This window comes from Pristiophorus japonicus, chromosome 5, assembly GCF_044704955.1.
Source record: "Pristiophorus japonicus isolate sPriJap1 chromosome 5, sPriJap1.hap1, whole genome shotgun sequence".
NCBI classification, from domain to species: Eukaryota; Metazoa; Chordata; class Chondrichthyes; family Pristiophoridae; genus Pristiophorus; species Pristiophorus japonicus.
Window position 1 is genome coordinate 128,105,890 of NC_091981.1, and position 26,327 is coordinate 128,132,216.

General features: G+C 44.0%; 1 protein-coding gene across 4 annotated transcripts in view; it reads left to right on the forward strand.

Moving 5' to 3' along the window:
• LOC139264450 (alpha-1,6-mannosylglycoprotein 6-beta-N-acetylglucosaminyltransferase A-like) overlaps positions 1–26,327 on the forward strand; it is a 157,382-nt gene that overhangs the window by 119,994 nt on the left and 11,061 nt on the right. For all 4 annotated transcript variants that reach the window (XM_070880948.1, XM_070880949.1, XM_070880950.1 and 1 more), the window contains 2 exons: positions 6,166–6,282; positions 25,202–25,276. In XM_070880948.1, coding sequence (XP_070737049.1) covers positions 6,166–6,282; positions 25,202–25,276 — 192 coding nt within the window. The remainder of the gene's footprint in view (positions 1–6,165; positions 6,283–25,201; positions 25,277–26,327) is intronic.

A 26,327-nucleotide genomic window follows, 5' to 3' on the forward strand; every position in this document is an offset into this window, starting at 1 on the left:
AGGTCTGCAAAACCCGACCAACTAAAGTTAAATTCAAAATGGAGATTAAAGCAGAGGCTTCCAGCCTTATTTTAACATTTAAATAGACAACGCACCTCCTGGGAGAAAATTAGCTGACTGCCCCCCAGTCCCGCCTCCATTAACACAGAAAGTGGGCGGGTTGGAGGCGGGTTCTGATTGGGATCCTGATTTTTAACACTAACTTCCCACCCGACCCCAACCCATCCATTATTTTAGGTTAAAATTCCCCCATAGTAATAGGAGTTGGCCATTCATCCCCTCGAGCCTGTTCCAGCATTCAATTAGATCATAGATGATTTGAATCTTAACTCTATTTACTCACGTTGGTTCCAGTTCCCTTAATACCCTTGCCTAACAAAAAACTATTAATCTCTGGTTGGAAATTATCAGTTATCCTAGCTTCAATACCTTTCTGGGGAAGAGTGTTCCAGATTTCCTCTACCCATCGTGTGAAGAAGTGCTTCCCAACATTAATCTTGACTCTCCTAGCTCTAATTTTAAGGTGATGCCCCCTTGTTCTGAACTTCCCCCACCAGAGGAAATAATTTCTCGCCCGCTACCCTATCAAATCTTTTAATCATCTTAACCACCTCAATTAGATTATCCCTTAATCTTCTATACGCAAGGGAATACAAGCTTGTCTATACAACTTGTCCTCATAATTTAACCCTTTTAACCCCGGTAGAATTTCTGGTGAATCTCCAAAACCAAAATATCCTGCCTGAAGTGCAGTGCCCAGAACTGAACTGTAACATAACTTCCACCCCTTTGTATTGCAACCTCTTTGAGATAAAGGCTAACGTCCCATTAGCCTTTTTAAAATAATTTTTGTACCTTTCCACTAGTTTTTTTAGTGATTTATGTACATGGACCCTGCGATCTCTCTGCTCCTCCACTGTTCCTAGCTTCTCACCATTTGGAAAATATCCGATCTATCTTTATTGGGTCTAAATTGAACCACCACACACATTGAACTCCATCTGTCACTGTTTTGTCCACTCACTTAATCTATCAATGTCCTTTTGCAACTTTCGGTGCAAATGAAATGTCCTCCACTGATCCTGCAAACTTTCATGCGAGGCACACCTCAAATGTGATCCCAACATGATGGTTGGGTGCACAGCCATGCATCTTTCGGGCCAGTCCTGTTGGTTTGAGGGATAAAATGGTCAGGACACAGGGAGAATTCCCCTGCTCTTTGTCGAATACTGCCATGGGATCTTTTATATCCACCTGAGAGGGCAGACAGAATATTGGTTTAACGTGGGAAGCCTTGCTCGATGGGAGTATGGGCGAATCCGCGTTCCAGTGTTGTAGCCCTATCTCCAACTTCCCTATCTCGTGAAGTGAAGTTCCTGTCTGGGCTCAATTGACTTTTCATTGATGATTTCATCAGCTAATCAAGTTATTTTTAAAAAACCATTGCACAAAAATGTACTTAAAACTATAGCGTTAAACAATTAAAGTTGGTTGCATTTCTTTCAACGCCAACCATACTTGTAAAAAGCTTTCAACTACTCTTATCTCTGGGAACATAAATACATGGGCATTTTACATCATGGTCCTATCATAAAATGTTAATTCATAAACCTTTTAGTAGTTGTAGCTGGATTGAGGCTAAGAGTCTGCTATTTATTTTACTGATAAGCCAAGCTTGAGGGCCAAGACCCATTGACCAAGATGTCACCAGGGAGAACCCCAAATTAATCAAATAGTAGTAATGATGTTTAGAAGAGAGAAGACTGATTGAGACCTTTGGAATTATGAAAGGGTTTGATAGGATCGACATGGAGAAGATGCTTCCACTTGTGGGGGGGGGGGACCAAAACTGGGGACCATAAATACAAGATGGAGGATGAAGAGGTATGTTTTAAGGAGCGTCTCGAAGGAGGAAAGAGAGGAGGAGAGGTTTAGGCAGGGAGTTCCAGAGCTTGGGGCAATAGAAGGCACGGTCACCAATGATTGAGCGAATATAATCAGAGATGCTCAAGAGGACAGAATTAGAGGAGCGCAGATATCTCGGGGATTGTGGGGCTGGAGGAGATTACAAAGATAGGGAGGGACGAGGCCATGGAGCAATTTGAAAATAAGGATGAGAATTTTGAAATCAAGCCATTGCTTAACCGGAAGCCAATGTAGATCAGCGAGCACAGGGGTGATGGGTGAGCGGGACTTGGTGCGAGTTAGGACACGAGCAGCCGAGTTTTGGATCACCTCTAGTTTACGCAGGGTAGAATGTGAGGCCAGCCAGGAGTGCATTGGAATAGTCAAGTATCGAGGTAACAAATGCAAGAATGAGGGCTTGAGCAGCAGATGAGTTGAGGCAAGGGCAGGGACAGGCGATGTTATGGAGGTGGAAATAGCGGTCTTAGTTATGCTTGCGGATATGTGGTTGAAAGCTCAAATACGACACCAAGATTGCGAACAGTCTGGTTCAGCCTCAGACAGAAGTTGAGGAGAGGAATGGAGTCAGTGGCTAGGGAACGGAAACAATGGCCCAGAAATCCCGGCCTACCCGGGTCTGTACGGAATGTGTACAGATCCCGGAAGGCATTGCAAATGCCGGTTTTCAGCGCACAATGCGCTGAAAACTGGCTGTCCTCCGCATCTCGGGAGCGAGGACATTTACAAGGGCAAGATTGCGGTATTTACCCATATCTTGCCCAACAAATGTCCTGAAAACTCTTGTGCCTTATGAAAGCAGGCGCATAGCCTACTTTTACAGGTGTAAGAGTTTTAAAACACACAAACATAATAAAATCAAATTTTAAAAACACATTTTATTGTTTAAAAACCCTGCCCACTACGGTAAGGTTATTTTAAACCATAATTTTAAAAAGTTTTTTTTTTTAAAGTCGGAAAACATTTTTTTTTTTCCTAAGACTTTAATTTCAATTAATTTTAAGTTTGTGAGATGTGTTTTTTATTTTTTATTATGGTGTTTAGTGTGTTTTTTTTCTCATTATTAGCAATGAGAACTCGTAGATATGGAGTTCTCATCACTATTAATGAGAAAGCTGTGCAATACTGTAGCTGATTGGTTGTGCAGTCACACGTGACTGCACCTTCTGCGTCCAAACTTGGAGAACGGAAGCATGCTCCAAAGCGCGGGAAGAGAAGGCCTCCCCACCGGAATCGCAAGCTCCTCCGACACCACCAGGTAGTTTCGTAAAAATTCTTCAGTTGGAGGCGTTCATCCGAAAGAAGCCTCCAGCTGGAATTTCAGGGCCAATGGCTTCAATCTTCTCAATATTCAATTGGAGAAAATTTCTGCTCATCCAGAACTGGATATCGGACAAACAGTCTGACGATTTAGAGACCGTGGAGGGGTCGGTGAAGTGATAGTGAGGTAGAGCTGGGTATCATCAGCGTCGATATGGTAACTAACGCTGTGTTTCCGGATGATGTCACCAAGGGGCAACATGTAGCTGAGAAATAGGAGGGGGTCAAGGATAGATCCTTGGGGGACACCAGAAGTAATGATGCAGGGGCGGGAAAAGAAGTCGTCGCAGGTGATTCTCTGGCTACAAATTAGATAGATAAGAATGGAACCAGACAAGTGCAGTTCCACCCAGCTGGGTGATGGTGGACAAGGATAGAGTGGTTCACTATGTCAAGGGCTGCAGACAAGTCAAGAAGGGCGAGGAGGAATAGTTTGCCTTTGTCATAGTCACAAATGATGAGAGCCGTTTCGGTACTGTGGCAGGCACGGAAACCGGATTGGAGGAATTCAAACATGGAATTGCAGGAAAGATGGGCATGGATTTGGGAAGCAACAACACGTTCAAGGACTTTGGAGAGGAATGGGAGGTTGGAGATGGGGCAGTAGTTTGTAAGGATGGAGGGATTGAGTGTTTTTTGAGAGGGGTGATGACTGCAGATTTGAGGGAGAGGGGGACAGTACCTCAGGAGAAAGAACCGTTAACAATGTCAGCTAACATGGGAGCCAGAAAAGCAAGTTGAGTGGTCAGCAGTTTGGTGGGGATAGGGTCAAGGGAGCAGGAAAGTGGACTTCATGGACAGGATGAGCTCAAAGGTCATAAGGGGAGATCGGAGAGAAACTGGAGAAAGATGTGAGGTCAGGGCTAGGGCAGGGGACTTCCTTTGAGAAAGTTTGGTTCAGTGGGCCAGATTCAGGAGAAACTTGTTCACCCAGAGAGTGGCTTGAATGTGGAACTTGCTGCCACATGGAGTAGTTGAAGAAAATAACACACGTGCATTTAAGGGGAAGCTAGATAAGTACATGAGGGCGAAAGGAATAGAAATTTATGCTGTTAGGGTTAGAGGAAGAGGGGTGGGAGGAGGCTTGGACCAGTTGGGCGAATGACCTTTTCTGTGCTGTAATACTATGTAAAGCTTTGTCAAATGTCTTTTGAACCTCCAAGTCAACTTCATCTACTGGATTGCACTCATCCACTTCGTTACCCCCTCAAAGAATTCTTATAGATTTATAAAGCATAACCTATTCATTGTAAAAGCATACTAACGGTTCATTCATTCTCGGGATATGGGTGTCGTTGGCAAGGCCATCCCTAGTTGCCCTGAGAAGGTAATGGTGACTCTTCTGTTGTTTGATACAACTGAGTGGCTTGCTAGGCCACTTCAAGAGGCCAGTTAAGAGTCAACCACATTGGTCGACAACGAGTGCTGCTGCAAGTGCTCTATCAGGTACTATTAAAATTTGAGAGGAAGTCCTAGTGCTGCCTGGACTTTAAAGGCAACATCAATATTAAAGGGGTGAGTCAAAGAGAAGCTCCATGAGAACCAGATCATCATTTTTCTTAAGGTAATGGATCAAGATTTCTATAGTGCCAGCCTCTGATGAATTGTGTTAGTTTTTAATTTAATATATAATATAGTAATAAACACGGCCTCACTCACTAAATGTAAAGGACTAGCAGCATCTGCAAAAAGTACAGAGCCACAAAAATACTTTTTCAATTAAAAAAAAAAGCCAAAATTAAAGATCTTTCTTGACAATACAAGCCTGTCCCTTAAGCCACAGGCACCGGAAACAGTATCACCAGGTTTTTCTGGGACTAGTTTGCCCCTGAACAGTACATGGAAGTTGAGCAGGAAATCTGAGGATACAAATCTCTGTCACTCATTTACATATACTTTACATTGCTATAGCATCTAAGAAGCCATTACAGGAAATTCTGCTGCAATGCTATTCAGACACATAAATGGGGAAAGGATTATTGCCCATTTTTCAGATGTTAAACCCAGAAAAAATGCACTTATAATATTTAGGAATGGTTCACTTCTGATCTTTCTGATTTTCAATTCCTTTCATTATCTAATATAATAAAGATAATAGAATATCAGAGTGCTGGAGGGAAATCAGTCTTTATAACTAGTAAGCCCGGTACAACTGAAGTTATTTTCCTTGTTTTGTAGAGTTTAGTTTTGCTTTCTTTGGTGATCGGGAAAAAATAGCAAGATGTTGTAAGGTGCAAAAGGTGGACCAAATTCTGCCACTGAAAGATGGTCTCATTTTTGACATATCAGTTAGATTTGGTGCAGGAATGAAGCCACCTTTGGTACACAGGTGATGACTACAGTATGGATAATTCAACACTTGGGTTTATACTTCAAGTTGCAATAGTAAAATTGGAGCTCGTGCCAGCTGGTTGGTTGGTAATTAACAGTTTCATATTAAATGTCAAAAAATTGATACCTTTGAAAGTAATATAAATCTCCTCATATACATAAGCTTGCTTCTCACACTGATGGGAACTCTCTGACATCTCCCAAGTCCCTGAGACAGAAACATGACCTCATTCGTACTCTTCCTGAGACTTTATTCTGTTTATCCATCTTGAACATTTGGTCTGAATGTCAATTAAGTGATATCTTGGATAAATCCACATGTTTGTCTCTACCTCCTCTTGCCAAATCACTTACAAGTGAGGATTTTCTTGAGAACTGAATGGAAGGAGAGCACTCAGCATTGCATTAATGATTTTCCATTTACTCTTACTGAATATATGTTTTGCAGCAATTTCAAACGTCTTTACAAATCAGTATAAATGTCTTAATGTCTTCTACAATTGTCTGTCATGAAAATTAGTTCAAGTAAGGAAGCTTCAATAGTATAACCGATTCCTGTAGTAAAAACCTGATCTTCATTTTCACTAACAGCTCTCATCTCAGCATCCTTATGCAGAGGTTTATATTGGGAAACCCCATGTTTGGACTGTTAACATTGACAACCCCAGTGATGTCGAAGAAGCACTGCGTCAAATAATGGAACAGAAGGTAACTGGGAAATCAAGCTGCAAGTATTAAATCATTTACACTTTATTGCACTGAGCTTCCGAGTAACTTTGTAATATAATTAAATCTACTTATAGCTCAGCACCCTGCTCCTCCAGACACGCCCGCCTAACCCCCCCCCCCCCACCCCCCCGCCCCCGAAAAAAAATAGATGAGATATTGTCTAATATCCTCCTGGTCCCAAAAAAAATGCTCCAGCCCACTCCTAGCCCTTCCAAGGCCTTCCTCTTCCCAGTGGGCTTCAATTGTCAGTTGGCTCAGCATGAGAACCTGCTGATTTTGCATTCTCCCACAAGCAGCAAGCTGCAATGGAGCACCCACTTGGTAGCCAAAGCTCACTGGCAGCATGTAAATGAGGCCCGGGCCTCACGCTGGCAAGAATGGGTAGCCAGCGGTGGACCTGCAGTTTCTCCAGATTTGGTAAGTGCCCCAGAGCCTTGTCCATCACTTTTTGGTGAATGGCCTATTTTTAACATTCCTATTTTGATGGCTATCTGCGTGGAATTTGGAATCCAGCGGTATTTGGGTGGCAATGGAATCAGCTCTGACAGGCTTGTCTTTACCTTGGGAGAGGTTAGCACCACCAAGGTTACAGAAAAGTTTCCAGGCTTCCCTGCCCGAGTGGCTGAAATCTAGAGTCTCCATAATATTTACTGTCTCTGAAAACAGAAATGAATACGAAGTGAAAGAATCTTCAATTGTAAACATTCCACAGCTGCTTGTAATTGTGGAACATAAGAACATAAGAATTTGGAACAGGAGTAGGCCATCTAGCCCCTCGAGCCTGCTCCGCCATTCAATAAGATCATGGCTGATCTGGCCATGGACTCAGCTTCACTTACCCGCCCTCTCCCCGTAACCCTTAATTCCCTTATTGGTTAAAAATCTATCTATCTGTGACTTGAAAACATTCAATGAGCTAGCCTCAACTGCTTCTTTGGACAGAGAATTCCACAGATTCACAACCCTCTGGGAGAAGAAATTCCCTCTCAACTCGGTTTTAAATTGGCTCCCCCGTATTTTGAGGCTGTGCCCCCTAGTTCTAGTCTCCCCGACCAGTGGAAACAACCTCTCTGCCCCTCTATCTTGTCTATCCCTTTCATTATTTTAAATGTTTCTGTAAGATCACCCCTCATCCTTCTGAACTCCAACAAGTAAAGACCCAGTCTACTCAATCTATCATCATAAGGTAACCCCCTCATCTCCAGAATCAGCCTAGTGAATCGTCTCTGTACCATCTCCAAAGCTCGTATATCCTTCCTTAAGTAAGGTGACCAAAACTGTACGCAGTACTCCAGGTGCGGCCTCACCAATACCCTATACAATTGCAGCAGGACCTCCCTGCTTTTGTACTCCATCCCTCTCGCAATGAAGGCCAACATTCCATTCGCCTTCCTGATTACCTGCTGCACCTGCAAACTAACTTTTTGGGATTCATGCACAAGGAAACAGTCAGGATGGTCAAGCGGTCTAAGGTGTTGTGCTCAGGTCACAGTCTCCTCTGGAGGTGTGGGTTCAAATCCCACTCCGTTCATTCAGTGTTTTCTCAAAAAGAGTTTCATGCACAAGGACCCCCAGGTGCCTCTGCACCGCAGCATGTTGTAATTTCTCCCCATTCAAATAATATTCCCTTTTACTGTTTTTTTTTCCCAAGGTGGATGACCTCACACTTTCTGACATTGTATTCCATCTGCCAAACCTTAGCCCATTTGCTTAACCTATCTAAATCTCTTTGCAGCCTCTCTGTGTCCTCTACACAACCCACTTTCCCACTAATCTTTGTGTCATCTGCAAATGTTGTTACACTACACTCTGTCCCCTCTTCCAGGTCATCTATGTATATTGTGAACATTTGTGGTCCCAGCACCGATCCCTGTGGCACACCACTAACCACCGATTTCCAACCCGAAAAGGACCCATTTATCCCGACTCTCTGCTTTCTATTAGCCAGCCAATTCTCTATCCATGCTAATACATTTCCTCTGACTCCGCGTGCCTTTATCTTCTGCAGTAACCTTTTGTGTGGCACTTTATCGAATGCCTTTTGCAAATCTAAATACACCACATCCATCGGTACACCTCTATCCACCATGCTCGTTATAAGCTCAAAGAATTCCAGTAAATTTCCCTTCATGAATCCATGTTGCGTCTGATTGATTGCACTATTCCTATCTAGATGTCTCGCTATTTCTTCCTTAATGATAGCTTCAAGCATTTTCCCCACTACAGATGTTAAACTAACCGGCCTATAGTTACCTGCCTTATGTCTGCCCCCTTTTTTTAAACAGAGGCGTTACATTAGCTGCTTTCCAATCCGCTGGTACCTCCCCAGAGTCCAGAGAATTTTGGTAGATTATAACCAATGCATCTGCTATAACTTCCGCCATCTCTTTTAATACCCTGGGATGCATTTCATCAGGACCAGGGGACTTGTCTACCTTGAGTCCCATTAGCCTGTTCAGCACTACCCCCCTAGTGATAGTGATTGTCTCAAGGTCCTCCCTTCCCACATTCCTGTGACCAGCAATTTTTGGCATGGTTTTTGTGTCTTCCACTGTGAAGACCGAAGCAAAATAATTGTTTAAGGTTCTTACAATGGTTACATTTTAAAAGTGTACTGAGAGACTGGATCTAAATAATATCAGCAGATTAATTGTCTTGCTGGGTGTTTACTTGCTTATTTATCCTGTTGTTGTTTAATCACCTGTGCCATTCCGTACAGGACTTCTGTCTTGTTTGTGGCTGAGTTGAGCTATATAATGCAAATTATGTAAAAATGGTATTTTGCTACAGCAGTAAGAACATTTGACTTCAGTGCATTTTACTGTTGGTAACTACTGATTGAAAACAGCACAATGATGCTGCCTTTGGAAAAACGAAATTGGAGAACTGTAAAAGGAAATAAGAGGGGCAAAGAGAGTGTCTGAGAATAGATTATCAGGTAACACAAAAGGATACCGAACGTCTTTTTTAAATATATGTGTATAGTAAAAGGGTAGTCAAAAGAAGGGTGGGGACGATTAGGGACCAAAAGGATCATCTTGTGGAGGAAGAGGGTGTTATGTATGTAAACATTATTCTAGTGTAAGACATGTCACCAAGGGGCACACCTGTTGGAAACCTAAGGGTCACCTGCACACCTCGTACACGCAAGTGTAAAAGGTTGTCTGCCATGCTGCTTTGGCACTCTCGAGTTTGATTAGAGACTAAGGTCACACTAGTTTGAGCTTACAGCATACAGTCTTGTGGAGTTATTCTATTGTAAGGAGAATAGATAGATGTTTCTGCGGCTGCAATCGAGGCTCCAGCATAGTATGTTGCCTCCCTGGTGCAAGGTACAAGGATGTCTCGGAGCAGTTGCAGGACCTTTTTAGAGGGGGAGGGTGAACAGCCAGTTATCGTGGTGCATATAGGTGCCAACAACATAAGTAAAAAACGGAATGAGGTCCTACACGCTGAATATAGGGAGCTAGGAGTTAAATTAAAAAGTTGGATCTCAAAGGTAGTAATCTCAGGATTGCTACCAGTGCCACATGCTAGTCAGAGCAGGAATCGCAGGATAACTCAGATGAACACGAGCTTGAGGAGTGGTGCAGAAGGGAGGGATTCAAATTCCTGGAACATTGGAACCCGTTCTGGGGGAGGTGGGACCAGTACAAACCGGATGGTCAGCACCTGGGCAGGACCGGAACCAAAGTCCTGGGGGGAGTGTTTGCTAGTGCTGTTCGGGAGGGGTTAAACTAATATGGCAGGGGGATGGGAACATATGCAGGGAGACAGAGGGAAGTAGAATGGAGGCAGAAGCAAAAGATAGAAAGAAGAAAAGTAAAAGTGGAGGGCAGAGAAACCTAAGGCAAAAATCAAAAAGTGCCACATTACAGCAAAATTCTAAAGGGGCAAAGTGTGCCTCAATGCGGGGAGTATTCGTAATAAGGCGGACGCATTAACTGCACAGGCAGCAATTAATGAATATGATATAATTGGCATCACGGAGACATGGCTCCAGGGTGACCAAGGCTGGGAATATAACATCCAGGGGTATTCAACATTCAGGAAGGATAGACAGAAAGGAAAAGGAGGTGGGGGTAGCGTTGCTGGTTAAAGAGGAAATTAACGCAATCGTAAGGGAGGACATTAGCTTGGATGATGTGTAATCTGTATGGGTGGAGCTGCGGAATACCAAAGGGCAGAAAATGCTAGTGGGAGTTGTGTACAGACCACCAAACAGTAGTAGTGAGGTTGGGGACAGCATCAAACAAGAAATTATGGATGCGTGCAATAAAGGTACAGCAGTTATCATGGGTGACTTTAATCTACATATTGATTGGGTTAACCAAACTGGTAGTAATACGGTGGAGGAGGATTTCCTGAAATGTATTAAGGATGGTTTTCTAGACCAATATGTCGAGGAACCAACTAGAGGGCTGGCTATCCTAGAGTGGGTGATGTGTAATGAGAAAGGACTAATTTGTAATCTTGTGCAAGGCCCCTTGAGGAAGAGTGACCATAATATGGTAGAATTCTTTATTAAGATGGAGAGTGACACAGTTAATTCAGAGACTAGGGTCCTGAACTTAAGGAAAGGTAACTTCGATGGTATGGGACGTGAATTGGCTAGAATAGACTAGCGAATGATACTAGCGAATGATACTTAAAGGGTTGACTGTGGATAGGCAATGGCAAACATTTAAAGATCACATGGATGAACTTCAACAATTGTATATCCCTGTCTGGAGTAAAAATAAAACGGGGAATGTGGCTCAACCGTGGCTAACAAGGGAAATTAAGGATAGTGTTAACTCCAAGGAAGAGGCATGTAAATTGGCCAGAAAAAGCAGCAAACCTGAGGACTGGGAGAAATTTAGAATTCAGAGGCGGATAAAAGGTTTAATTAGGATGGGGGAAAGAGAGGAAGCTTGCCGGGAACATAAAAACTGACTGCAAAAGCTTCTATAGATATGTGAAGAGAAAAAGATTAGTGAAGACAAACGTAGGTCCTTTGCAGTCAGATTCAGGTGAATTTATAATGGGAAACAGAGAAATGGCAGACCAGTTGAGCAAATACTTTGGTTATGTCTTGACGAAGGAAGACACAATTAATCTTCCAGAAATACTCGTGGACAGAGGGTCCATTGAGAAGGGGGAACTGAAGGAAATCCTTATTAGGCGGGAAATTGTGTTAGGGAAATTGATTGGATTGAAGGCGGATAAATCCCCGGGGCCTGATAGTCTGCATCCCAGAGTACTTAAGGAAGTGGCCCTATAAATAGTGGATGCATTGGTGATCATTTTCCAACAATCTATCGACTCTGGATCAGTTCCTATGGACTGGAGGGTAGCTAATGTAAAACCACTTTTTTAAAAAGGAGGGAGAGAGAAAATGGGTAATTATAGACCGGTTAGCCTGACCTCAGTAGTGGGGAAAATGATGGAATCAATTATTAAAGATGAAATAGCAGCGCATTTGGAAAGCAGTGACAGGATCGGTCCAAGTCAGCATGGATTTATGAAAGGAAAATCCTGCTTGACAAATCTTCTGGAATTTTTGGAGGATGTAACTAGTAGAGTGGACAAGGGAGAACCAGTGGATGTGGTGTATTTGGACTTTCAAAAGGCTTTTGACAAAGTCCCACACATGAGATTGGTGTGCAAAATTAAAGCACATGGTATTGGGGGTAATGTACTGACGTGGATAGAGAACTGGTTGGCAGACAAGAAGCAGAGAGTCGGGATCAACGGGTCCTTTTCAGAATGGCAGGCAGTGACTAGTGGGGTGCCGAAGGGCTCAGTGCTGGGACCCCAGCTATTTACAATATACATTAAAAATTTAGATGAAGGAATTGAGTGTAATATCTCCAAGTTTGCAGATGACATTAAGCTGGGTGGCGGTGTGACCTGTGAGGAGGAGCTAAGAGGCTGCAGGGTGACTTGGACAGGTTAGGTGAGTGGGCAAATGCATGGCAGATGCAGTTATAATGTGGATAAATGTGAGGTTATCCACTTTGGGGGCAAAAACAGGAAGGCAGCTTATTATCTGAATGGCGGCAGATTAGGAAAAGGGCAAGTGCAATGAGACCTGGGTGTCATGGTACATCAGTCATTGAAAGTTGGCATGCAGGTACAGCAGGCGGTGAAGAAGGCAAATGGTATGTTGGCCTTCATAGTTCGGGGATTTGAGTATAAGAGCAGGGAGGTCTTACTGCAGTTGTACAGGGCCTTGGTGAGGCCTCACCTGGAATATTGTGTTCAGTTTTGGTCTCCTAATCTGAGGAAGGACGTTCTTGCTATTGAGGGAGTGCAGCGAAGGTTCACCAGACTGATTCCTGGGATGGCTGGACTGACATATGAGGAGAGACTAGATCGTCTGGGCCTTTATACATTGGAGTTTAGAAGGATGAGAGAGAATCTCATAGAAACATACAAGATTCTGATGGGACGGGACAAGTTAGATGCAGGAAGAATGTTCCCGATGTTGTGGAAGTCCAGAACCAGGGGACGTAGTCTAAGGATAAGGGGTAAGCCATTTAGGACTGAGATGAGGAGAAACTGCTTCACTCAGAGTTGTTAACCTGTGGAATTCTCTACCGCAGAGAGTTGTTGATACCAGTTCACTGGATATATTCAAGAGGGAGTTAGATATGGCCCTTAAGGCTAAAGGGATCAAGGGGTATGGCGAGAAAGCAGGAAAGGGGTACTGAGGTGAATGATCAGCCATGATCTTATTGAATGGTGGTGCAGGCTCGAAGGGCCAAATGGTCTACTCCACCTATTTTCTATGTTTCTATTCTGAACATAACAATTGGCGACGAATAACAGATCACGAATTTTCACGCAGTTATGGCTACCGTTGGTATTCCTGAGAGATTTGTTGAGGGTGATGATTGGGAAGCCTTCGTTGAGAGCCTTGTCCAGTACTTCGTGGCCAATGAGCTGGATACGGACAGTAACGAGGTCAAGCGCTGGGCGATTCTCCTCACCGTTTGTGGGTCCACGATATATGGCCTCATCAAAAATCTGCTAGCACCGACGAAACCAACAGACAAGACGTATGCAGAGTTGTGTACGCTCGTTCGGGAACACCTCAAGCGAAAGGAGGGCATCTTATTGACCAGATATCGCTTTTATACGCGCCATCGCTCCGAGGGCCAGGACGTGGCGAGCTATGTAGCCGACCTCAGACGACTTACAGGACCGTGAGAATTTGCTGGATTTTTTTGGGAAATGTTGCGGGACTTTTTCGTGCTTGAAATCGTCCACGAGGTCATTCTTCGCAAACTGCTGTCTGCCGAATCCCTAGATCTGAGCAAGGCCATCACGATAGCCCAGATTTTCATGTCCACGAACGACAACACTAAGCAGACATCTTCTCATCATCGAAGCTCACCGGCAAGTACTGTGCATAAAATAACGCCGTTCACAGGCAGAACTGTACATGGCAGCGCCTACATGCCTGCAAAGGCCAGACCGAGGATGACTAAGAGTCCGCCGTGGGGCGTGAATGCGAATCCATTAACACCATGTTGGCGCTGTGGTAGTAATCATAGAGCCCATCAATGTTGATTCAAGCACTATGTGTGCAAAGGCTGCGGAACAATGGGACACCTCCAGCGAATGTGCAAATGTGTTGCGGCTCACCATGTGGCAGAGTCGGCAGAAGATGATCGATCCATCACGTATCGCGCTGAATGAGTTAGAGAGGCAACTCAACCTGAGGCTGAAGAGTAAGTGTATGCGGTACACACCTTCACCACCAAAAGCCCTCTGATAATGTTGAAAGTCAAATTAAACGGCATTCCAGTTTCCATGGAATTGGACGCTGGAGCAAATCAGTCAATTATGAGCCAGAAGGCTTTTGAGAAACTGGGCAACAAGGCACAAAGGTCAAAACTCAGCCCAATTCATACAAAGCTGTGCACTTACACCAAAGGGCTCATACCAGTCATTGGCAGTGCGGCAATGTACGATGGAGCTGTGCATGATTTATCACTATGGATTGTACCAGGAGATGGCCCAACACTGTTCGGCAGAAACTGGCTAGAAAAGATCCAATGTAACTGGGACTGATATGTCCTTACTATACAGTATAACTGCACACAAGGCCCATACTTGAGAGAAGGTCACTCTGACCAGTTAACTTTATTACCAAGACCTCAAGTGATGAAGGTGGGTGGAGCTTCCCCTTTTATACCTGAAAGTCCAGGTTAGGAGTGTCTCCCACAAGTTCACCCCCTTGTGGTCAGTTTTCTCAAGGTGTACAACTTAGGTCAGCTTATACATGGGTTACAATGATAGTTGAATACATGACATCGACGACATCAAAGCACTGTCCTTGGTTGATGACACCTCGTGCGCTCAAGTGCTAAAGAAATTTCCATCACTATCTGAGCAAGGCATCGGCAACTTCACAGGCGCCGAAGTGCAAATCCATCTAGTTCCTGATGCACGGCCCGTTCATCACAAGACCCGAGGGGTTCCATATATGATGCGGGAGAAAGTTGAGATCAAACTGGACAGACTTCAACGAGGGAATTATATCGCCAGTCGAGTTCAACGCGTGAGCCAGTCTAATTGATCTGATGTTGAAAAGCGATGACACGGTCAGAATCTGTGAAGACGACAAAGTAACGATCAACCGAGTCTCGTTACAGGACCTGTACACACTACCCAAAGCGGAGGACCTGTTCGCAACGTTAGCAGGAGGTAAGTCGTTAACCAAGCTGGATCTAACCTCTGCTTACATGACAGAAGGTGCTGGCTGAATCTTTGAAAAGATTGACGTGCATCAACACGCACAAAGGACTGTCCATGTGCCCTTTTGGGATTCGCTCGGCTGCTGCCATTTTTCAGAGGAACATGGAGAGGCTCCTGAAATCGGTTCCGCGCACCGTTATGTTTCAAGACGACATCCTGATCACTGGTCGTGACACCCCCGAACACTTGCACAATCTGGAAGAGGTTCTAAAGAGAATGGACAGAGTGGGACTCAGGCTGAAACGCTCCAAGTGCGTTTTCCTGGCGCCAGAGGTCGAATTTTTGGGGAGAAAGATTGCGGCAGACGGCATCAGACCCACGGACTCGAAGACAGAGGCCATCAAGAATGTACCCAGACCACAGAATGTGACGGAGCTGCGTTCGTTCCTGGGACTACTCAACTATTTTGGTAAGTTTCTACCGGGGTTGAGCACTTTGCTGGAACTCTGCATTTATTGCTACGCAAGGGTGACGACTGGGTTTGGGGTAAATTTCAAGAGACAGCCTTCGATAAGGCCAGAAACCTGCTATGTTTGAACAAGTTACTTGTATTGTATGACCCCTGTAAACATTTAGTACTAGCTTGTGATGCAGCTTCGTACGGGGTTGGTTGTGTGTTACAGCAAGCCAATGTGTCAGGCAAACTGCAACCGGTTGCATATGCGTCCAGAAGTTTATCTGAGGCCGAAAGAACCTACAGTATGGTTGAGAAAGAAGCATTAGCATGCGTATACGTTATGCGTTAAGAAAATGCACCGATACCTATTTGGACTCCGGTTCAAGCTCGAAACCGACCACAAGCCACTCATTTTGCTGTTTTCAGAAAGCAAAGGTATTAACACCAATGCTTCGTCCCGCATTCAAAGATAGGCACTAACATTATCTGCGTAAGATTATGTAATCTGCCACAGACCGGCACTGAGAACTGTGCTGATGCCCTCAGTCGGCTACCATTGCCCACCACCGGGGTGGCAATGGTGCAACTCGCAGACTTGCTTCTTGTAATGGATGTTTTTGAGAGCGAGGGGTCACCCGTCACGGTTCGCCAGATCAGGACCTGGACTAGCCTGGACCCTGTGCTTATCACTAATAAAAAAAAAAAAACTGCGTCCTTAATGGAGCTGGTCGGCTATGCCCGGGGAAATGCAAGTCAAAATTAAGCCGTTTTACCGACGCAAGGATGAAATGTCCATCCAATCGGATTGTCTCCTATGGGGGAATCGCGTGGTTTTGCCAAAAAAAAGGCAGGGAACCATTAAAACGCAACCTACCCAGTACCCACCCAGGCACAGTCATGGTGAAGGCTATCGCCAGGTCGCATGTTTGGTGGCCCAGCATTGATTCGGAATTGGAGTCATGCGTACACCAATGTAACACTTGCTCACAGTTAAGCAATGCACCTAAGGAGACCCTACTGAGTCTGTGGTCATGGCCCTCCAAACCATGGTCCAGGGTCCGTGTAGATTTCGCTGGCCCCTTTCTAGGAAAGATGTTCCTAGTCGCAGTGGAACTCTAAATAGATTGAATGTGTAATAATGTCGTCATGTACATCCACTGCCACCATTGAAAGCCTCCGAGCCATGTTCGCCACCCATGGTTTGCCCTGCGTCCTTGTTAGTGACAGTGGACCATGTTTCACTAGCTTGGAATTCAACGAGTTCATGACCCGCAATGGCATCAAACATGTCAGGTCTGCATCCAACGGTCAAGCAGAACAGGCAGTCCAAACTATCAAGCAGAGTTTAAAACGCGTGACGGACGGTTCCCTGCAGACCCGATTATCCCGGGTTCTGCTCAACTACCGGATGTGACCCCACATGCTTACCAGGGTTCTCCTGGCAGAATTGTTAACTAAGAGAGCACTCAAAACCAGGCTCTCCTTAGTCCATGCGAATCTCAATGATCATGTAGAAACCCGCTATCACTGGCATAACATGTACCACGATTGCACGGCTGTATCACGTGACATTGAGATTAATGAACTTGTATTTGTTAATTTCGGTCATGGTCCCAAATGGGTTGCTGGCACTGTTTTACCCAAGGAGGGGAATAGAGTGTTGTCAAACTTCTGAATGGACAAACGTGCAGAAAGCATTTGGATCAGACCAAACTGCGATTCACTGACAACCAAGAACAGTTTAAAGAGGATATTACTATCATTGATCCACCAACACACACCCAACCAGCAATCGACCTTGCTGTCAATCACGAGGATGAACCCACCATTCCTGACAGTCCGATCTGACCAGCCGCGCTGCAGTGCAGCAATGATCCGACCAACTCACCCATGGCAGGACTTCAACTCCGGTGATCAACCCGGGAACGAAGAGCCCCGGATCGCAATAACTTGTAAATAACTTGTATCAGACTTTGTGTGTGTGTGTGGTATGTAAACTTTATAATCGTGTAAGACTTGCCACTAGGGGGTGCACCTGTTAGAGACCCAAGGGTCACCTGCACACCTCGTGCAAGCAAGTATACAAGATTGTCTGCCATGCTGCTTCGGCACTTTGGAGTTTGATTAAAGAGCCTCAGGTCACTCCAGCATAAGCTTACAGCATACAGTCTTGTGGAGTTATTCTCAACATAACAGAGGGCATGGCAGAGAACTTAAATGAGTACTTTCTATCTGTATTCACTGAAGAAGGATGCAGTAGAAAAATTGGATCGGATAAAATAGATATAAAGGACGTACTTAAAGGGTTGACAACGCTCAAAGTAGAAAAGTCACCCAGTCTGGATGGGATTTATCCTAGGTTGCTGAGAGAAATACGGGTAGAGATAGCAGAGCTCTGGCAACAACCTTCACATTATTTTTAGATGAGTGGTACCAGAGGACGGGAGGTTTGCTACAGGCCAGTCAGCCTAATGTCTGTAATGTGAAACTTTCAGAGACAATAATCCAAGACAAAATTAATTTTCACTTGGAAAAATATGGGTTAATAAATGATAGCCGTCACAGATTTGTTAAAGGCAAATTGTGTTTGACTAACTTGATTGAGTGAGTTCTTTGATGAAGTAATGGAGAAGGTTGATAAAGGTAGTGCAGTTGATGTTGTATATATGGACATTCAAAAAGCTTTAGATAAAAGGGAACTGGTGGATGGAGTATATGTCTTTTCAAAAGCCACTTGATAAGGTGCAGCATAAAAAGTTGTTGCGCAAGATAAGAGCTCATGTGGTTCGGGGTAATATATTAGCATGGATTGAGGATTGGTTAAAGGACAGAAAACAGTAGAAATAAACTGGTCATTTTCAGGTTGGCAGGCTGTTACAAGGACCAGTGCTTGGGCCTCAGCTATTTACATGCTATGTTCATGACTTAGATGAAGGGACCAAGTGTAATGTATGAAAGTTTTTTAAAAATATATTTGTTCCTGGGATGTGGATGTCGTCGGCAGGCAAGCATTTATTGCCCATCACTGAATGCCCTTGAGAAAGTGGTGGTGAGCAGCCGCCTTTGAACCGCTGCAGTCCATGTGGTGAAGGTACTCCCATAGTGCTGTTAGGAGGGAGTTCCAAGATTTTAACCCAGTGATGAAGTACCGGTGATATATTTCCAAGTCAGGATGGTGTGTAACTTGGAGGGGAACTTGCAGGTGATGGTGATCCCTTGTCTTTCGAGGTGAGGTGGGAGAAATCGTGGTTTGGGAGGAGTGCCGAAGAATCCTTGGCGAGTTGCTGCAATGCCTCTTGTAGATGGTACGCACTGCAGCCAGTGTGCCGGTGGAGGGAGTGAATGTTTAAGGTGGTGGATGGGGTAACAATCAAGCGGGCTGCTTTGTCCTGGATGGTGTCGAGCTTCTTGAGTGTTGTTGGAGCTGCACTCATCCAAGCAAGTGGAGTGTATTCCATCACACTCCTGACTTGTGCCTTGTAGATGGTGGAAAAGCTTTGGAGAGACACTCACCAGAGAATACCCAACCTCTGACCTGCTCTTGTTGCTACAGCATAATGTGGTTGGTCCAGTTAAGTTTCTGGTCAATGGTAACCCCCAGGATGTTGATGCTGGGGGATTCGGTGATGGTAATGCCGTTGAATGTCAAGGAATGGTGGTTAGATTCTCGCTTGTTTGAGATGGTCATTGCCTGGCACTTATGTGGTGCAGAATTTTATTTGGCACTTTTCAGGCCATGCCTGAGTGTCGTCCAGATCTTGCTGCATGCAGGCATGGACTGCTTCATTATCTGAGGAGTTACAATTGGAACTGAACACTGTGCAATCATCAGCAAACATCCCCACTTCTAACCTTATGATGGAGGAAAGGTCATTGATGAAGAACCTGAAGATGGTTGGGCCTAGAAGACTGCCCGAAGGAACTCTTGCGGCGATATCCTGGGGCTGAGATGATTGACCTCCAACAACCACAACGATCTTCCTTTGTGCAAGCTATGACTCTAGTCAGTGAAGAGTTTTATCCCTGATTCCCACTGACTTCAATTTTACTAGGGCCCCTTGATGCCACACTCAGTCAAATGATGCATTAATGTTGAGGGCAGTCACTCTCGCCTCACCTCTGGAACTCCGCTCTTTTGTCCATATTTGGACAAAGGCTGAAATGAAGTCTGGACCCAAGAGGTCCTGGCGGAACCCAAAATGATCATCGGTGAGCAGGTTATTGGTGAGTAAGTGCTGCTTGATAGCACTGTCGATGACACCTTCCATCACTTTACTGATGAGTGAGAGTAAACTGATGGGGCGGTAATCGGCCGAATTGAATTTGTCCTTTTTGTGGACAGGACATACTTGGACAGTTTTCCACATTGTCGGTTAAATGCCAGTGTTGAAGCTGTCTGAAGCAGCTTGGCTCGAGGCGCAGCTAGTTCTGGAGCACAAGTCTTCAGCACCACAGCCAGGGTATTGTCGGGGCCCATCGTCTTTGCTCTATCCAGTGCGCTCAGCCATTTATTGATATCACATGAAGTGAATTGAATTGGCTGAAGATTGGCTTCTGTGATGGTCAGGATCTCAGGAGGAGGCTGATATGGATCATCCATTTGGCACTTCTGACTGTAGTTGGTTGCAAACGCTTCAGCCTTTTTTTGAGGATGGGGAAATTCATGGAGCCGCCTCCTCCCGTTGGTTGTTTCATTGTCTGTCACCATTCTTGACTGGATCTGGCTGGACTGCAGAGTTTTGATCTAATCCGTTGATTGTGGGATTGCTTAGCTCTGTCTATAGCATGCTGCTTCCGTTGTTTAGCATGCATGTAGTTCTGTGTTGCCATTTCCCCAATTTGGCACCACACTTTGATATACCTGGTAGAGCTCCTGACCTATTCTGCATTCCTCATTGAACCAGGGTTGGTCCCCTGGCTTGATGGTAATGGTAGAGTGAGAGAAATGCCGGGTCATAAGGTTACTGATTGTGGTGGAATACATTTCTGCTGCTGCTGATGGCCTACAGTGCCTCATAGATACTCAGTTTTGAATTGCTAGATCTGATCTGAATCTATCCCATTTAGCATGATGGTAGTGCCACACAACATGATGGAGGGTGTCCTCAGTGTGAAGATGGGACCTCATCTCCACAAGGGTTGTACGGTCATCACTGTTACCAATGCTCTCATGGACAGATGCATCTGCAACAGATAGATCGGTGAGGAGGAGGTTAAGTAAGTTTTTCCCTCGTTTTGCTTCACTCATCACCTGCCACAGGCCCAGTCTGGCTGATGATACGAAGCTAGCTGGGCAAGCAAGCTGTGAGGAGGACACAAAGAGTTTACATAGGAATATAGACAGGTTAAGTGAGTGGGTAGGAGTATAATGTGGGAAAATGTGAAGTTGTTCACTTTGGTAGGAAGAATAGGAAAGCAGAATATTTCTTAAACGATGAGAAACTATTAAATGTTGGTGTTCAGAGGGATTTGGGTGACCTTGTACACAACACAGGTAATTAACAGTCAGGTACAACAAGCAATTAAGAAGTCAAATGGTACGTTGGCCTTAATTATAAGGGATTGGTGTACAAGATAGATAGATATTGGGCTAAATTTTCATGACCACCGGATGTCTCAAAGCACTTTACAGCCAATTAAATACTTCTGGAATGTAGTCACTGTTGTAATGTGGGAAACGCGGCAGCAAGCTCCCACAAACAGCAATGTGTTAATGACCAGATAATCTGTTTTTTGTTATGTTGATTGAGGGATAAATATTGACCAAAACACTGGGGATAACTCCCCTGCTCGTCTTCAAAATGGTGCCATGGGATCTTTTATGTCCACCTGAGAGGGCAGGGCAGACGGGGCCTCGGTTTAATGTCTCATTCAAAAGTGTCAGCCTAGATTTTTTTTATGTGCTCAAGTTCTTGGAGTGGGACTTGAACCCACAACCTTCTGACTCAGAGGCAAGTGTGCTACCCACTGAGCCACAGCTGACAAGAGTAAGGAAGCATTGCTGCAATTGTACAAGGCTTTGGTGAGACCACACCTGGACTACTGTGTACAGTTTTGGTCTCCGTACCTAAGGAATATTACACTTTCCTTATTGGGGGTGCAATGAAGGTTCACTAGATTGATCCCTGGATGACAGGGTTGTCCTATAAGGCGAGATTGAATAGAATGGGCCTATACTCTCTGGAATTTAGAAGAATGAGAGGTGATCTCATTGAAATATAGAAAATTCTGAGAGGACTTTCTGGGTAGATGCTGAGAGGATTTTTTTCCTGGCTGGAGAGTCTAGAACTAGGGGGCATAGTGTCAGGATATGGGGTCGGCCATTTATTTTCATTCAGAGGGTTGTGAATCTTTGGAATTCTCTACCGCAGAGACCTGTGGATGCTCAGTCATTGAAGACTGAGATCGCTAGCTTTTTGGATTGTGAGGGAATCGAGGGATATGGGGATCGGGCAAGAATGTGGAGTTGAGGTCGAAGATCAGCAATGATCGTATTGAATGATGGAGCAGGCGCGAAGGGCCATATGGCCGCCTGCTCCTCTTTCTTATGTTCACAAAATTGAAGCCCATGGGATTTAAGGGGCAGTGACAGCATTGATACAAAATTGACTAAGAGACAGAAAGTAGAGAGTCGTGGTGAACCTTTGTTTTTCAGATTGGAGGGAAGTATGCCGTGGTGTTCCCCCAGGAGTCAGTATTAGGACTATGGCTCTTTTTGATGTATATTATTTACCTAGACTAGGGTATACAGGACATAATTAGAAAGTTTTAAGACTACGCTATGATACACAAAACTCAGAATTGTAATAGTTAGTGAGGAGGATAGTAACAGACTTCAGGAGGGTATAAACAGACTGGTGAATTGGGCAGACACATGGCAGATGCAATTTGAGGCAGAGAAATGTGAAGTGATGCATATTGGTTGGAAGAGTCAGGAGAGGCAATATAAACTGAATGATACAATTTTAAAGGGTTGCAGGAACAGTGGCCTGGGGAGGGGGGTGTGGGGGAGAGGAGGAGGAGGGGGGGTTGCTGGGGTGGTGGTGTATGTACGCAAATCTTTGAAGGTGACAGGACAATTTAAGAAGAATGTTAACGTTTCTGGGATCCTTGGCTTTATAAACTGAAGCAAAAGCAAGGATGTTGTGCTAAACCTTTATAAATCACTGGTTATGTCCCAGCTCGAGTATTGTGTCCAATTCTGGGCATCCCACTTTAGGCCTAAGAGAGGGTACAGAGGATATTTACTAGAATGATACCAGGGATGTGGGACTTCAGTTACGTGGAGAAACTACAGAAGCTGGGATTGTTGTCTTTAGAGCAGAGAAGGTTATGGGAAGATTTAATAGAAGTGTTCAAAATCATGAAGGATTTTGATAGAGTAAATAAGGGAGAAACTGTTTCCAGTGGCAGAAGGATTGGTAACCAGAGGATACAGAATTAAGGTAATTGGCAAAAGAATCAGAGGCACGATGAGATTTTTTTAATGCAGTGAGTTGTTACAATTTAGAATGCACTGCCTGAAAGTGTTGTGGAAGCAGATTCAATAATAACTTTCAAAAGTGAATTGGATAATTACTTGAAGGGGAAAAGTTTGCAGAGCAATGGGGAAAGGGCTGCTAAATGGAATTAATTGAATAGCTCTTTCAAAGAATTGGCACAGGCTTGATGGGCCGAATGGCCTCCTTCTGTGCTGTATCGTTCTTCTATGATAAATCAGTAGCATGTACTGTGAATCTAGTTAGATCAATATTTTACAGATTTTTAAAACTAGGCAGGAGATTCTTGCAAAATGTATAGTTAGCCATATTTGTCTTACAGGATGGTGTATGTTGTGCACCGCTGCACTGGAATAATATCAATTCCTATAATTCATCCATACTTTGTAAAGATTCAAGTTACGTAATCGATCTTTTCCTGAGGAACTAGTGGATACAAATAGTGTTGTTAATGTATAAAATAAGGTTCCCTGTAATTGTTGTTCTGCAGCTCCCTCTAAAGGCAAAAATATGAGTTCGGCCTGAGCATTTCCTCACTGTCAGGATTATTTTACTTTTTAACATGTAGTTCTTGTTGAATAGTACTTATGCCATTCTTGCTAATTATGGATCATTTCTTTAATAGTAGTAGTGATGGCATCTGACAGATTGTGTCTCTCATGGCTGTACAATACCAAGTGGTGGGCACACTCTGCCTTTGTTGTAATGGTAAGCAGCACATACCTTACATTGTAATAAAAACAGAAAATGCTGGAAAATGCTCGGCAGGTCAGGCAGGTGAAATATAAGAACATAACATACGAACTAGGAACAGAAGTAGGCCATAAGGTCCCTGAAACCTGCTCCGCCATCATGGCTGATCTTTGACCTCAACTCAACTTTCCCACTCAATCTCCATATTCCTTGATGCCTCTAGAGTCCAAAAATCTATCCATCTCAGCCTTGAATGTACTCAATGATTCAGTATCCACACGCTTTGGGGTAGAGAATTCCAAAGATTCACAGCCCTCTGAATGGAGAGAGGAACAGAGATAACGTTGCAGGTCAATGACCTTTCATCAGAATTGGAAGATGTTAGAGATTCACTGTTTTTAAGCAAGTACAGAGCTAAGGAAAAGGACATGGGGGAGGGAAGAAGGAGAGGTCTGTGATAGGGTAGAGGGCAGGTGTGATTAAATGACACAAGGGACGATGGTACAAAGCAAAAGGAGGTGGTAATGGGACAAGTAAATAAAGAAAAAATGGGTCCAAAGGAGATGTAAATGTTTACAGCAGAATAGCAGAGGGGGTAGGAAGCATGGAAAATCTGGCTAAGAGGAGAAGGCTCCCACATTCTGGGAATGTCGTGGAGAAGGTGGGTCGACCCCAGAGTTGTGGACCACCCCACAGACCATGTACCGATAGGGAATCCCCAACCCAAGCACCAGCCCACACCTCCACCAGTGGCTCTGATGCAACAATTTTCCAGTATCAGCACCTGCTGTCTGAGAATCTGGGAGCCATGGTTAAGATATATCAAGGAACTCTGAATATCATAGCAATATCTGTGATCAAGTGTGGGGATCTGAAACATGAAGGAGGAAAATTACGTTGGAATCCACCTGAGAGGGCAGACGAGACCTCAGTGTGACAGTCATCTGAAGGATGGCACTTCACTCAGCGCTGCACTCCCTCAGCACTGCACTGGCATGTCTATTTCATTTTTAGTATTGTAAGGCATTACTGAATTATGGATGTAGTATAAACCTGATTTCTGGAGCCATGACGACGCTCTTGCCTCTGAGTCAGAAGGTTGTGGGTTCAAATCCTCCACTAGAGACTTGATTATAAAGTCTCGATGAACACTCCACTGGGAGTGTTTCACTATCTGAGGTGCCGTCCTTGGATGAGATGTTAAGCCGAGGCATTGTCTGCCCCTTTAGGTGAATATAAAAGATTCTATGGCACTATTTCGAAGAAGAGCCCTCCATCTGGTGTCCTGGCCAATATTTATCCCTCAACCAACATCACTAAAACATATTATCTGGTCATTATCACATTGTTGTTTGTGGGACCTTGCTGTGCACAAATTGGCTGCCACGTTTCCCTACCTTACAACAGTGGCCACACTTCAAAAATTACCTAATTGTGGATGTAGCATGCTTTGGGATGTCCTGAGGTCATGAAAATGCTATATAAATGAAAATTCTTTCTTCTTTATGTTGATAATATAATTGAGATTATCTGCTGATAATAAAAGTATTTTTTAAAACAGGTTGACCCATATTTACCATATGAATTCACAAGTGAAGGAATGCTGGAAAGAATAAATGCTTTCATTGAAAAACAAGTAAGTTTGTTATTTAACTCCAGAATATTGTCAAAAAAATTATTTCCAAATGCATCTGGTTAGTAAAAACATTAAATGTAGAAAAATAATTTGAAGTGCTCCAATGATTTGGTGAGTTTAGGTGAGTCATACAGATCAGCAAGTTGCGGGTTAGATCTCCAATCTGTGCTGAGATAGATGATCTCAGCTGAGCAATAAGAGATTGAATATTAGCTTCAACGCCAGTTTAAGTTGAGGAATATTGGCCTAGTCCTATTCGCAACCTAATGAATTGCACTGGAACTGTGCACATGCTGTGTTCAGGATTAGGCTCAGCTGTGATGTCCCCCATGGTGGACTAACCTGCTAACACTGTCAAACCTTACACATGAATTCTGGCCATTTGGGTGAGGTACCGGAAGGTGTCTGTTTTTTTGGCAACATACCCCAGTAAGGAATCAGCACCTTCAAGAGGCAGAGGAGAAAATTGGTGAGGAAATATCATGCAAACAAATCTTGCATTTTTTTTTTAAAGGGTAGAAAATGTTCAATTTAATGGAACAATGGTGTTAATAGCCTGATTAAAAAAACAGTATGCCAGAGCCCTAACTTGATCTGACAAAGGTAGAGTTGTCTTCGGCCCATAATTCTGCAAATGGTGGGTTCAGGTACTCAACAGAGCTGCCACGGGAAATGCAGGATCTGAGCTGAGACTTTTCAATAGAAAAGGATAAAAACACAAGTACCAGTGTTACAAGTTTCATGTCTGTCTGATATATTCTCTCGGGTACAGCAATTCTGGTCATTCCCATAAGTAGTCCATATTGCGCCCTTATTGCCCAATATCTATATAATAGTGTAACTGCGGGTGTAATAAAGTGGATGTCCTGTCTTTGTATATGTCCTCATGTACTTCTTCAATCTTTCTGAGCGCTGACTGATACACTTTAGTGAGACAAGGTTAGATATGAATTGTTCGGCTGCTTTATTTTTACAGATAGCAAATCAATGTACAGAGTAACAGATGCAAACAAATCTTTAACTTGAGTCAACTAACTATATAACTCTCCTT